Raw genomic sequence first — 15,007 nt, 5'->3', positions numbered from 1 at the left:
TACCATGTGAATCTGTTCTTTTCTATTTTATGCCAACTTTTTATTTTAGTAATTTAGGGTGTAGCATTTTACCATAATGATGAATTAGGTGGGATGGAAATGACCTTAATGACAGATTGGGACCCACGAGGTTATTGCACAACAGGTCAAAATATATAGACTAGCCAGGGGTCCACTCCAGTCTTGGAAGCTTCTGAGTTCTGATGACTAGATAAGCGTTGATTTTGTAAATCCAGTTAAGAAAACAAAGTCGTCTCTCATCAGCCTTGTGTTATGGTTAGAACGCTTCTGAGTTCTGATGACTAGATAAGCTTCTAAGTCAACTATGTGAATCTTTTCTTTTGATCTACTGGAGTCTAGCGTTAGATTGTCCGAATGCAAACAAAGACGTCTCTCATCAGCCTTGTGTTATGGTTTGAACTTTGGAGACAAGAGTTTATCACGCCGGTTGTGCTAGAAAGATGTTAAAATAGAGATAAGAATGAATTTTTTCAAAACATTTATTGTTCTTTTGTAACGGAAATGCAGTACAGTATGTTTTAAATATGACTATAAGCGAGTCATCTGGACTAATTCTTCCAGTGTTGACGAGTCTGCTACCGTAGACGCTCGAATCACGGGGAAATAGTGAACTTGAAGAGATAAGATTGGTGTTAATTTATGCCCTTTTACAAAAAAAGAAACAAAAGATTGGTGTTAAACTGTTAACGTACGTGGAGGTTTGTGCCAAGCTAAGGGCATGATTAACCCCGGTCTGTTAGCCGGAATTATTATCTTATAATTTGATATTTTTTGTTTTTTTTATACTTTTCGATCAATAGACGGTTCTTATATCTCTTATTTAAGAGACAGTTTTTAGTTTTTCTTAGTTAAAATCTAAATCCAGTTAAAAAAACTAAAGTTAATCATGGTCTAAATCGTTGCAGTAAAGATATCAACAAGGGAAAAGACTTTCTACGTCTCTCAATATATACTTATTTTTTTCTTTAATTTTTAGATAAAGGGAATATAAGCCTCAAATAAGCTGTCTACGTAAGATAGGAAAATCAATCAATCAGAAAGTCCGAAGTTTTCACGTCATCTCATTTATTTTTTCGTAAAAAGTGAAAAAACAATGCGAAAGAAATGATCGAACTCGGATTAGTATGACATAAATATAATGCAGTTACCACTAAGCCATTGAAATTTTTTTGGACACATATACAAGAATCACTAAGTATGTAATCACAAACTCTTATGTACAATTACCATAATATGAATTCAACTTTCAAGACTCCGATACTTTGTTTTGTAAAAAAAAAATAAGTAAGTGATTAAGCTAATATATTCTTTGAAAGTGTGAGAACATTGACAAATATGAAAAAGCATAGATTTTTTGTTTTCGTGACAAAGTTAATAATTTTGTAAAAGTAAGTTTAACATATAAATTTTCCAGTTACCACTAAGCCATTGAAACTTTCTTGGACACATACACAAGAATCACTAAGTATGTAATCACAAAGTCTTATGTACAGTTACAATAATATGAATTCAACTTTCAAGACTCCGATACTTTGTTTTGTAAAAACAAATAAGTAAGTGACTAAGCTAATATATTCTTTGAAAGTATAAGAACATTGACAAATATGAAAAATCATAGATTTTTTTTTTGTGACAAAGTTAAGAATTTTGTAAAAGTAAGTTTAACAGATAAATTTTCGTGACAAATATGAAAAATCATAGATTTTTGTACAATTTTGACAAAACAACTCAAAACATAGTTCTCTAATGTCTTAATAAAATATTATTTAAGGATGCAATAATTAAATATATCAATTCAATAAATTTTGTAATTTATAGATAAAACAATAACACAACAAATTTTGAAACATTTGTTTAACCTATCGATTTATTTTCATGAGAATCTAACTAAACAAGATAAAAAAACAATTAGATTTACAAATATTTAATTACCATTTTATTCAATTTTGATTAATTTCAAATTGTAATAATGTATCTTTTGAAGTTACAAAAAAAATAATGTTTTTTCTTTATTACACTAGCATTATATATAGATTCTATATACACAAATAAATATAATATAACAACATAAGCTTGCTTTCCCCGATTCATATGAAATTTGTTTAAGTTATCCACCAAAAAAAATTAATTAAATCAATCAAATTGTTAGAATACAACAAATTAATATATAATTTTATTTTAAATTGAATTATTTAAAAAGTGTATTTTCATTAAAAATAAAATAATAAATAAGTAAAACTGATTTGATGGTAATTTTTATGATATATATATATATATCAATTTTGTGAAAAAAATAAAAGCTTAATATGGCAAAAAATCTTAAATTCAAAAAACTCTTAAAATTAACAAAAAAACTAATAAAAATTAAACTATGATATCACTTGAAAGTTTCTTAGACAATATTAATAAAATATTTAAGAGATAATTAGACAAATTTGATTTTTTTTTTGTTAGCCAAAAATTTATTATTAATTAGCATCAGTTATTTCAAGATGTTTAAAAAATGATAGACAAAAAAATAGGATGGACATAAATGATATATGAACTGTGAATAGTATTTTGTAAAACTGACTTAGATAACACATCTGCATATCCATTTCCAGTCCTTTTAGAGGCATAAATTCAATTTTTTCAGAACAATTATTTCACAAAGAGATCGTATGAGATATTGTTTTAATATTTAGATTTGTTTCTTGACTGTTAAAAAGATTGATAACTGTAAAACTGTCTCCTTCGAATATAATATGTCTATAACCGAGTCCCCAACATGAGACAAGTTTGTTTAAAAATTAAATAATTTCATTTTTCTTATATTACATAATAAATATATATTATTTAATGATAATAAAAATATAGTTATTCATCTATCACAAATATCTATGTAAATATATGAATCAAGTACAACAATAAAAAAACATATATAGTGATTTCGAGAATTTTTTTAAAAAAATATATTTATGTTATGTAGTCTTATTTTATATTCTTTAAATAATGTAATATAATATTATACATTATTTTTTAGAATTGAGAAATACATATAATATTTTATCCGCTGTTAAAAAATCTAGTTAGAGTAATAGATTCGTCACAGCAGTCTCTTACAACTCTAACCTTATTTTTTCTCGAACAATCGTCTCTCTCCTCTCTCATATGTTTTTCCATTTCTTACTCCGAATGGTGACTGCGGTTTGAGCGGTGCGGAACAAGCGGTTCAACTGCGGTGCCGTTCTAACAGTTATAAAAATGTATAGATATATAATATATGTAGAGATTTTTGTTACTGTTAACTGCGGGGCGGTGCGAGACGAATGTCACTATTCGAAGCCTTATACTACTTTATTACTGAGTTGAACAAAAAAAAAAGACTACTTTATTACTGAGAAACAGTGAAAATACCGCCCACTGCGGATGGCATGTGTTTGAACTTTGAAGCAAGTGGACAAACTCTTTATGGGCTTTGCAGTAAGTTGTTGCAATAGTGTTTTAAAGCAATATAACTTACTTTTTAGTGGGCTATGCACTAAGCTGTTGCAATAGTGTGTTTATAAATAAATACATTCTGCCAAATCCTGTGTTCATTATGTTTAAGATAAAATGCTAAACACTAATAATCCGTGTGCCTTTGACTTTATCCAAGTTCGGACTGTAGGTTAGATAATATTTACATAAACTTTGAGAAAACTGTCGGTCATTTCCTCTTGAGGTGAGACGATAGAGTCGATCCACTTTGTCAAACTTCAAAACCTTTAGATCATTTTCGCTCGGATGCTAGGACTGAGGAGATACACTTTCGAAAGGATTAAAATGCCGTATCTTGACATTGATTACGTATTCCGAGTCTTCTTTGCCGTTGATAATTTCACAAGATTGCCTACGTGGTGCCTGCAAACCCCCATCACGTAAGAATATATAAGATAATCAAATATATTTTAAATAAAAAACTAATGCAGAAGTTATACTAACTATAAGTCAAGACGCATCTTCTCAAACACTACTACGACTAGGAATAAATCACGATTATAATTTTTCGCAATTAATGTATGGCTCATACTATATCTTTGAAAGTTATTTGATCGGTCATTTTATATCTAATACTCTCTTTTTGGTTCTATCACGGTTTTAATCTCTATAATCTTGTTATAGACAATGCATGGACTTATATGTTATGTATATATATATATATGCGAATTTTAAATTTGTACTCACCATTTTCCAGAGAGCAGGCATCCATTTAGCAAGAGAGATGTCGATGAACTCGACGGAACTTACACGAGAATACTCGGGAGATTCACATTGCGCGTCGCTCACTTCAACATGCTTCCGATAAGTCGTAAGAGTCTGATTCGACCCTACTTCATATACTCGGTCTAGGAAATAAACAATTGGTCTCTCGCAAGGATCTTCGCTGATGGGTCGGGTATCGAACGTGAAAGGCTCGGAACTCGACGTCCGCCACGACTTGAACGTAAGGAACGGCGTCTCAAGCTCTCTAGCAGTGACTAGAGACGGATAAATCTGAATAGTGTAGCCCCAAGAAACGGAGACAGACCAGTTCCGGGTCTGGTCATGGCAGAAGCTGTGCTGGAGGATCCGACTTGGATCCGTTTTGTAGGAGGATATGAGTCTTCTTAGGGCGTCGATTTGTGTTGACGCCGGGAAAATTGGGTCAACGTAGTCGAGGTGGTGGAGCGATACCAGTGGAGCCACTGGATGCGCAGCCAGTATACCGTACGGATTGCCACGTATGTCAATCTGGATTTGACCATGCAAAGAAAATCATTAAATCCCGATATTGTGGTATCAAAATTATAGAAATTTAACATATATAGTTACACCAAATATGGCACGAGTAATTTATTATGGAACTAAAATGATTAGTGTATTATACGATTCCCATAATCGGTATATTATATTTCTAAATCTAGCAAGGAATTATTACTTAACGAAAAAATATATGGACTTTCTCAACTATTGCAAATTTAAATTTCAAATTATCGAGCTGATGAAATCTTTAGTTGGCTATTTTAAAAGTTTTAAATAAGATATTTGAACATTTGAAATTTGAAACTGAGAATATTCAAATCAAGAAACTGCAGTCTTTGACGGGGAATATAATTTTAATTTCATAGCTAAAAGCCTAAAATTTAGGTTGTAAATAAGTGAATTTCCATTAGGTTATTTATTAAATTTCAAGTAACTAGAAAAAAGGAAAATTGCCAAACGTACCTGATGAAACCCTAGTTCCTTGGTCAATGGAACACCAATCCCACTAATACAAGCTTCTATTTTCTGGTCAGATCCATATAACGATGCGTACCGATCAATACATCCGTCGAGTATTTTTACAAGCTCGACAGCCAATGGGTAGCTAATTGCAATCCCTCCGCCACCGTAAGCCATGGCGTAGGAGTGAACTATGGATTGTTCAACACTCTCCGAATTTCCTCCGATGTAATACATTTGATTGTGGTCGTACTTACTGAGAACTGTTATAAGATTGTCTACAAAGAAAACGGTGTCGTCGTCACCCATCACGAACCATCTTACGTTCGTTAACCCTAGGTCAAAACTCTCTTTGATGATTCTCGCCATTCGTATAGCTGATCTTGTACCATACCTTTTAAACCAAGGAAAAAATCAGATCAATAAAATTAATATTCATTCTAATAGATTGTCACAATTTCAACTGATTAAGGATCTACCTCAGTAAAAAAAAATCTAATTTATCCCAAACCTATATCCACGGCCGGTTTAGTTGGTTTAATATACTACTTTGACTAAAAACAATTGGTTTACATGATTAGGTTAATAATTGAAGTAGTCGTAGCTTATACCAGCAAGTGTAATTGAAACGGGAGGTGTCCTCCGAGACTTTGTACGGTGGATAAGTCGGGAGCCATGTCATGTTAAGAGGCGGTTCCTCGTCAAGCCAGACAAATCCGCGAGTGTCGTTTGGTCGCCACCAGAGCTCAGTGTAGCGGCTGCGTTCTCTCCACGTTTGAATGGAGCCACCAATCCCGAAAAATATGTGGGAGATATCGGTAGCTTCTGAGGACTGATTTTTCTGGCCGATGGCCGAAGAGGAGGAGTTGGTAGTTGAGATCACATTGTCACGGCCAAAGCGGCGGTGGTCGGCAATACGTTGGTAATCGGAGCAACCGGAGAAGATGATGTATGAGAAGATCATAGCAACGGATATTAAGGTGCATATGGTAAAAAAGAACTTGGCCACGACGGAAAAAACATGACCTGTTTTAACAGTCGTCGGGAAAATTGACGGTGGTTTGTGGCGGAGCTTAAACGGGTCGAAGATGGCCATCGTTTTTTTGGTGAAGGTATAAGATTGAGTTATTGTGTATGAACGTTGTTATGTGGGTTGATATTACAACGCGAGGCTGGATATTACTTTTGTTCTTTATAAGTATGATACGAATAGGGTTTAGTTAAAAATAGCTCAGACTTTATCTTTACCTGTTGAGATATAAATCGAGAAAGTCCATATTCAACGAATATTCTTACTCCTTTATTTTAGTTAATCAAATATATGATCTCGGGTAACCAAATCTTGTTAGTTAAGATGCTGTCATCAAATTTTTCTTAAGAGAAAAATAAAATACTTTTATCGAACAAGAAAAACATTGTTTTTGTGTGTGGATAAATTGTGAATTTGATTTACGCAAAAAGCCTAGTGTCAACCAAATAATTTTAGAAAAAAGAATGTGGATAAACCTAAATTTATTTCACCAGAACATCGCACAAAGTTGACAAGTATACAAAAAGCTAATTAGAGCAGGGAGATTGCATTTCATATATATGAACAAGAGACTAGAGAGATATGGTTTTGCAGCTTTTACGGTCTTGAAGTATTACGCATTGTTAAGATTTTTAGAAGGACGCGTGCAGACCACTTCTGTACGGTCAAACTCTCTCAAGCTGCGAACCCTTTCTTTTCTCCTCCGTCGCCGTTCTCGGCGGCGGCCCCACCCCTCCGGCGACATGACCAGAAAAAAACGCCAGAAAAATAAACCTCCGGTCCGTATCCCCACTGGATCGACCAAACCTATCACCTCAGATACTCCCGCAAAATCGAAAACGCCTGATTCTTTTCAGCCGTTAAACAAAAGGATCTCTCCGATTCTTCTCTGGCCGGCGTTGCCGCTCAGTCAACCCACTCCTCTGTACCAGACAAGACTATTTCTAGTTCAGATCTGGTTGAGAAAGTCGAAACCCCCAATTCAAAAACTCTAGCTACAGAAACTCCTTCTGTACCTAGCGCCCAAAAACAGAGCAATATTCCTGCGGAAAGTAAAAATCATGCTTCCTCAGACAGAACCTCATCTCCTCCACCAACGGAGCAGAAAAACCCGGCGGAAATCTGGAAAGGTTTCGTAAAAAACTCGACTGTAAAACTTCAACCTAAGGAGACTCCATACTACCTGGATTCTGGAGAGAGGTGTGTTACAATACCAAACTCTGTTGTCGAGAAGAACAAAAGAGCATGGGAATACTTCATCCTTGGCCAGTTTTACGATGAACCACCAGCTCGTGCTGCCGTCCACGCCATTGTTAATGGTATCTGGAGTCGACAAAAGCGAGATATAACGGTGAATAAAATGGAAGGCAATGCCTTTCTATTCCGTGTCCCAGACCCTAATGCTCGACGTCGGATACTGAGCCAGAGCCTATGGCAAATTGATGGCCAGACCATGTTTGTGGCCAAGTGGTCACCTGGAATTCAGCAAGCAAAACCTGAGCTAGATATGGTCCCTGTATGGCTGGAACTCACTGGAGTTCCTCTCCAGTTCTTCAACGGTGACGCCCTTCAAGAGATAGCTGGAATTGTTGGCCATCCAGTGTGCTTACACCCTTCCACTGAAAATCTTACCAACATAGAAGTTGCTAAGGTTTACACTGTGATTGACCCGCGCAAGCCGCTCCCAGAATTTGTCAACGCCCGTTTTGAGAGTGGAGACACAAGGAGAATTGGAGTCTCGAGCCCTTGGCTACCTTCCTTATGCTCCTACTGCAAGAAATTTGGTCACACAATCTTGCGATGTAAGGCAGCACCAAAAACATGTACAACTTGCAATTCAGTTAGACATGAAACAACTGCTTGTCCGAGAACAAATCATGTCTCTCACGGGAATGAGAAGCGCAAAGGTAAAGCACCTATAAAAAGCTTATTGCCCATCGTCCCTCAGCCAAATTTGGTATACAGACAAGTTGGTATCAAGGCACAGGACAACCCAATCATGCCTTCTCAGACAAATGATACTCCTCACAAGCAACAAATTGTCACTCAACCTCCTACTGATACCCTTGTCCAGCAGCCTGGCACCGGTAAAGTTGCTCATACGACAACAGTGGAGTATGATCTGCGTGAGGGTAGCATTTACGTTGATCTAACATGTTCACCTCGCCCTACAGACATTGAGAAATCTAGTAATGGCTCTTCATCATATACTTCTATCTCTGGAGACGAAAGTAACTCTGATGATAGCAGTGATCAATTCATAGAGGTATTCTCTAAGAGAATGCTGAAACAGTCAAAAGCGAAGGAAAAAGCTAGGGGCAGGGGCCCTCTAATCCTCTGAATTTTTCTCCCTCTTATGGATATTTTTTGTTGGAATATAAGAGGAATAAATGACCCTGTAAAGCGGCGTGGTTTTAGGAAATGGGTTCGGAAGAATAATCCTAGTTTTGGATGTCTCGTTGAGACTCATGTACAGCAGGATAAATCATTATCTATTAGTAATAGTATTCTACCGGGTTGGTCTCTTGAGGGGAACTATGATTTCTCCAGCCTCGGGAAGATATGGATAGTCTGGAAGGCTCCTGTCCAAGTCAAAATTATCAGGAAAACTCTCCAAATGGTCTCTTGTTCTGTGAAACTCCCTCATCAGCATGAATTTGGAGTATCGTTTGTCTACGGCTCAAATTGTAAAAAAGAAAGAAGATTACTATGGGAAGAGATTGAGGCAGCTGCTTGCTCTCCACCTTACAACAGTCTCCCTTGGTTAGTAATGGGTGATTTTAACGAAATCATATATCCCACAGAACACTCCACTGCTGATCAGTTCTCTTCTAAAAGGGGAATGCGAGATTTCCGCGATTGTATTCAGAGATGTTCGTTGTCTGACCTTCAATTCTGTGGTAATAGCTTCACTTGGTCCAACTCTCATGTATCCAAAAAATTGGACAGGATCTTGTGTAACGAAGAATGGATGGATAAATACCCGGAGTCTATTGGAGTCTTTGGTGATCCCGGAATTTCAGACCATAGCTCTTGCTGCGTTTTCTTAGACCAGCACAAACCTCCTCAGAAAAGACCATTCAAGTTCTTTGCTCACTTAAACAGTCACCCTGATTTCGAGAAACTCATATCCTCTTCCTGGAATGCTCTGCCATTTCATGGGTCGAGACAGCTATGCGTCTCAAAGAAGATGAAAGAACTGAAGGGTATTATTCGCTCATTCAGTAAAGAAAATTTTTCTGGCATTGAAACTCGAGTGCAAGAAGCTTTTGATGATCTTACAAGATGCCAGCAAGTAACCTTATCAGCCCCATCTACTGTATCCTCAGAAGCTGAGCGCAAAGCACACTTTAAATGGCTTTGCTTGGCAAAAGCCGAGGATAAATTCTTGAGGCAACACTCCAGGATTCAGTGGAATGTTGAGGGAGATGCACCCACAGCTTTCTATCATAGAGTCATAAAGACAAGACAAGCTCAGAACCATATCGCTTTCCTTCTGGATGATAGTGATTACGTCATTGACTCTCTGCCGGAAATAAAACAGCATGCTGTAAACTACTTCAAGGAACTCCTAGGCGGCATGAATACTCCAACTACTTCTTCGCCATCTGCTATTGCATCGGTGATACAAGCAAGATGTTCCATAGATGCTATCGCTTCTCTCTCAGCTCCTTTCTCAGACCAAGAAATTCAAGGGGCGTTCTTATCCCTACCAAAGAACAAATCACCGGGCCCTGATGGGTATCCAGCGGAGTTCTTCACAGGTAACTGGAAATCAGTGGGGCGTGATATGATTGAAGCTGTAAAGGAATTTCTAACTTCAGGTGAACTCCTTCAACAGTGGAATGCAACTATCCTAACTCTTGTTCCAAAAAAGGCAAATGCCAATCGTCTGAAAGAGTTTAGGCCAATATCATGTTGCAATACAGTCTACAAAGTGGCATCAAAGCTCCTTGCAAACAGACTAAAGGCTCTTCTCCCGTCCCTGGTCTCCAACTCCCAGTCAGCCTTCGTACCGGGCCGTTTATTGGTTGAGAACGTGCTGTTAGCCACAGAACTTGTAGCAGGTTACAACTGGAAAAAAATATCTAAGCGATGTATGCTCAAGGTCGATCTTCAGAAGGCTTTCGACACTTTAGACTGGGATTTTGTCTTATTCACGCTAGAAGCTCTGGATTTCCCTCCATTTTTCAGAACTCTTATCAAAAAATGCTTGACAACGACTCACTTCTCTGTGGCAATCAACGGAGAGTTATGTGGATACTTCAAGGGAACTAGAGGGCTTAGACAAGGTGATCCGTTATCTCCCTATCTCTTTGTCTTGGCTCTGGAAGTGTTTACACAAATGCTGAAGAGTAAATATGAAGAGGGGTCCATTGGATATCACCCGCATACTTCGACAGTAAAGGTTACTCATCTATCTTTTGCTGATGATTTAATGATATTCTCGGACGGTACTGTCAACTCTGTCAAATGCATTGCGGACACAATGGAAGCTTTTGCTCAGTGGTCGGGTCTGAGAATGAATAGAAGCAAGACGGAAATGTTTACAGCTGGCTTGAACAATGTTGAAACCTTAAGCCTCTCCAGCCTTGGTTTCACCATAGGTTCAATGCCTATCCGCTACTTAGGCTTGCCCCTGATGCATCGAAAGTTGAGGTTATCTGATTACAGGCCATTGCTCGAAAAGATCTCAGGTAATTTTAATTGCTGGTCTGCCAAGGCTTTGACGTTTGCAGGGCGAAGACAGCTTATCTCTTCTGTTATTTATGGGATGATAAACTTTTGGGCATCAGCTTTCATTCTCCCAAAAGGTTGCATAAAAAAAATTGAAGGTCTATGCTCTCGCTTCCTGTGGGGTGGCAGTGAAACGAAAAAATGTATCTCAAAGGTCTCATGGAACATTGTTTGTCTTCCAAAGACTGAAGGGGGTCTTGGCCTGCGAGACATTGGTAGATGGAACAAAACATTATGTCTGAAGCTGATATGGTTCTTGTTCTCAAATGCTGATTCACTTTGGGCAGAATGGACCCGTGAATACCGTCTGAAAGGAGAAAACTTCTGGACCATTGACGAAAGCAAGACTACTTCCTCAACATGGAAATCAATTCTTTCTCTACGAGGTCTTGCTTCCCATTTTCTCAGACCGAAGTTGGGAAACGGCAGGATCATAAGCTTCTGGTATGATTGTTGGACTCCATTAGGGCCACTCTTTCACAGATTTGGGGATCGCGGGCCAAGAGAGCTCCAAATCCCAGTAACTGCAACTGTATCTGATGCTTGCAACAGAGCAGGATGGATTATCCGGGGTGCCCGTTCTGAGGCAGCTGAGGAACTTCACATCTACTTGACTTCCCTGCAACTACCTTCGCTATCTACAACAGAAGACGCATACGTTTGGGTTGTTGACGGTAAAGAACTCACAGATTTTTCCTCTACCAAGACATGGAACGAGGTCAGAAATAGAGGACAAATCCAACAATGGACAAATAATATCTTGTTCAAAGGCCATGTACCGAAGCATGCTTTCACTTCTTGGATAGCACATCAGGATCGCCTCCCTACCAGGTCTCGCTTGGCCAGATGGGGTATGAACGTATCACACCTTTGCTGTCTCTGCAACTTGCAAGAGGAAAACAGAGATCATCTCTTCCTGCGCTGTGAGATCAGTGAAGAAATATGGGATTTGGTGATGCAGAGACTCGGGTATCATCCTCTAGCATTCCACACGTGGACTGCTCTCTCTGATTGGTTTTCTATGCGAGATGCAGTCACAAGCCGAACGCTCAAGCGACTCGTCGCTCAAGCAACAATATCAAGCATCTGGACTGAGAGGAATAGACGTCTACATGATGGTGAAACTCGAAGTCCAGCAGCTATTTTCAAAATCCTTGATCGCTTCATAAGGGATACAATCCTGGGAAAAAGGAAACTAAAGCCCTTTATCCCACTTATGCAGCAATGGCTACGGTTTGAATAACATCCCGGTTTTTTAAATGCTTATGTTGACTCAGCTTTGTTTTATTTTTTGTCCAAGGCTGACTCAAGCTTTTATCTAAAACTTTTTGTAAGCAATTACAAACTCTTCTCATATTAATATGAAATTCACATTTTGGCAAAAAAAAAAGCTTTTACGGTCTTGACAAGGAATGAGCGTGTCCCTAATGCTACAATCAATTTATATAAACATAGTATACATGTCAAAGCAGAGCCATTCCTACGTCTTTTCAAAGCCACAGACCCACAAGCCCCAAAACAAAAAGAATGGCTGGAAATTTTTTTGAAAAAGAAACTTTGTACTTAATGGATTTTGAACCTTAGACTCTGACATAGTGCTAGTGCATAAATAACCATTAGACCAGTGGCAGTTTTAACCATGGCCGGTTAAATACTTGATAAAATGACGGCTGGAAACATGAACTTGTTTCGCTTGGGCCCATGACGGCTCTGTCTAAAGAAGTCATGGGTAAACTATTGTGCACCTTAATTAAGGTTACTTTTTTTCCAAAGCTAGAAATATTAACTATACAAGTGTGGTCAAGTTGGGGGTTTGAAAATGTGTTAATCGTCTTGGACTCGAAATTTTTCAAACTCAGATTTATCCGCTTGTGTGGCCAGACGACATGAATATCTAATTTCCATTGCGAACAGCTGGGTCTATCTAACGTTGGTGGATAGATCCCAAAAAATTAATCGGTTGAGGTTCGGCCCTTGGGATACTCCATATTATCAAAAGAAAAAAGTTAGACAAGCAATTGACTTCTGCATGTGCAATTCTGAGGAATTAGTTAACAAGTTGACGAGGGTGTCTGTTCAAAAAAGGTGAAGTTTGGTAATGCTGACCAGCTTCCATACTTCCTCGCAGAACTCACAATCTTCCATATTTTTATAGATATATAGTAAAAACTCTATAAATTAACAATATCAAGAGTTTGGTATTATTAATTTATAAAGTTATTAATTTACAAAAAAAAAATTAGATTTTTTATTTTAAGATATATTTTTTTCTAAAATAAAAAAAATATATATTTGATTTTAGTATATATACATTAATTAACTTTTTGAAATTCGACATTTATATTAGATTAATTATATTATTTGGTGTGTATAAAATATATTTCATAGAATTTGAATGTGTTTTTAGATATAATTTTACTAAATCCTATAAAAATATATTAAATATAAAGATAATTCTATTTTGAATATAAAACAAACAATATAATGGTTGATTTGTACTTATATAAAAAATTTATACATAGAAATAATAATTTATAGTTTTAATGGGTCCTTATATTTATATAAAATTTTCTAAAAAGTTATTATCTTGTTATTTTATCGATTTGTATTATATTTTGAACCAGTCAATTTGAGACTAGAGAAAATTATTAATTTATAGTGTTTATTAATTTATAGAGTTTCTAGTATATGTTAATGAACGACTATGGTAGTAAAGTTGTGTAATTCATTTCTGTAAGTAGCTACTTCACAATATATATAACCTATATTTCAAAAACAGAAGTAATACCACAAAAAGCTTCGGCTTATTTTTTTATGAATTTTAATAAACAGTTCCTCCTTCCTACAACAGGAGATAGAAAAACGTTTATAAGATTTAAGGAACTCTTCTACTTTATGGTATTTTTCTAGATCTCATTGCCTTTTTATAGATTCTAGCTAGTCTTATATTCGTGCACAAAAAAAGAAGGTCTTATACTCCAATGCATTAAACGCATAATAATGTTTTTGATGAATATGCTTACTTAGGTTTTTATAAAATAATAGAATATAATATATTTATACAATTATTTACGAAATAATTTTTTATCAAGATTTTATGCTAAAATTAGAACGGCTAAATGGGTTAAGATCCTTATAATAAATTATTATATATATATATATATATATATTACTTATTATATAGCTAAACATGATTATTTTACATATGGGCCAATAGTACTGATTTTATTTATTATATAATTAAACATGAATTTTATATAAATATTTTGTTAAATTAAAATTTATTTATTAGACTATATAATTAATTATAAAAAAATTAGTTAAATATTAGTCAAAATCGAAAATAAACTTATTTTTAATATAAAAAAATAATTTCTAAACTGTTTGGAAGTGCCATTACTCATGACTGGACTGATACTGTAGCATCTCTTATGCTTCCTGCTCGACTGCTCGTACTCGACTGGATCAAATGCTTAAGAGGATGGTGTTCCAGACAGTCCTATACTATGTCCGGAAAGAACACAACTCACGGAGGCATGGAGGTGTTTGGGTCATGACGGAGAAGCTCACTCGAACCACTGGTAAGCAAATTAGGAACCAGATATCATCTCTTTGCTACATCAAGGACCATTCGCTAGCGGGACTGATGAAAATTTGAAGTTTCCTAACCATTGGAGGGAAATAACGTTTTATTCTTTTATTCATTCATAGGTGATTAGAGTACATAATCATCCACATGTAAATGAGTTATTAAGATCAATAAATTTGATATTCAATAAAAAAAAAAAGACAATTTCTATATATATATATGTGTTGTTAAGAATATCATTCAGTTACAAAATGTTAAAAAATTTAAAACAAAAGATCAATAACTAAATATTCAATGAAAATAAAATATTGAGTAATTTTAAAGATTTATTTATTATCAATGAGTGTAATGCATATATGGATTTTTGAAATATTTATAATACATATTTCTAAACAATTTAACGTAAT

At 35.9% G+C, this 15,007-nt stretch overlaps 2 protein-coding genes across 2 annotated transcripts; one reads left to right on the top strand and one right to left on the bottom strand.

Annotated features, from left to right (window-relative positions):
• Window positions 1–3,457: 3,457 nt before the first annotated feature.
• LOC106454689 lies at window positions 3,458–6,549 on the bottom strand. Its single transcript, XM_013896804.3, has 4 exons — window positions 5,856–6,549; window positions 5,248–5,638; window positions 4,228–4,773; window positions 3,458–3,903 (listed from the first exon to the last, which is right to left on the bottom strand). Exons 1-4 carry the CDS (start codon window positions 6,338–6,340, stop codon window positions 3,790–3,792), a joined length of 1,536 nt encoding a protein of 511 aa, XP_013752258.2. The 5' UTR covers window positions 6,341–6,549; the 3' UTR covers window positions 3,458–3,789.
• A 468-nt stretch (window positions 6,550–7,017) lies between these two features.
• LOC125609596 lies at window positions 7,018–12,254 on the top strand. The gene is made up of 3 exons (XM_048781121.1): window positions 7,018–7,053; window positions 7,146–8,540; window positions 8,754–12,254. Exons 1-3 carry the CDS (start codon window positions 7,018–7,020, stop codon window positions 12,252–12,254), a joined length of 4,932 nt encoding a protein of 1,643 aa, XP_048637078.1.
• The last annotated feature ends 2,753 nt before the right edge of the window (window positions 12,255–15,007 follow it).

Source organism: Brassica napus, chromosome A5 (assembly GCF_020379485.1).
Source record: "Brassica napus cultivar Da-Ae chromosome A5, Da-Ae, whole genome shotgun sequence".
Lineage (NCBI taxonomy): Eukaryota > Viridiplantae > Streptophyta > Magnoliopsida > Brassicales > Brassicaceae > Brassica > Brassica napus.
The sequence above is the reverse complement of the archived record's forward strand: the minus strand, read 5'-3'. Positions and strand labels throughout refer to the sequence as shown.

Excerpts from the sequence above, each read along its gene's own strand:
- LOC106454689 (XM_013896804.3), bottom strand. The coding sequence starts at position 6,340 with ATGGCCATCTTCGACCCGTTTAAGCTCCGCCACAAACCACCGTCAATT. Across the intron at positions 4,774-5,247 it reads AGGAACTAGGGTTTCATCAG|ATTGACATACGTGGCAATCC; the intron begins GTACGTTTGGCA and ends GGTCAAATCCAG. Across the intron at positions 3,904-4,227 it reads TGCCTGCTCTCTGGAAAATG|GCACCACGTAGGCAATCTTG; the intron begins GTGAGTACAAAT and ends GGGGGTTTGCAG.
- LOC125609596 (XM_048781121.1), top strand. The coding sequence starts at position 7,018 with ATGACCAGAAAAAAACGCCAGAAAAATAAACCTCCG. Across the intron at positions 7,054-7,145 it reads GCCAGAAAAATAAACCTCCG|GATCTCTCCGATTCTTCTCT; the intron begins GTCCGTATCCCC and ends GTTAAACAAAAG. Across the intron at positions 8,541-8,753 it reads GCAGTGATCAATTCATAGAG|GATAAATCATTATCTATTAG; the intron begins GTATTCTCTAAG and ends CATGTACAGCAG.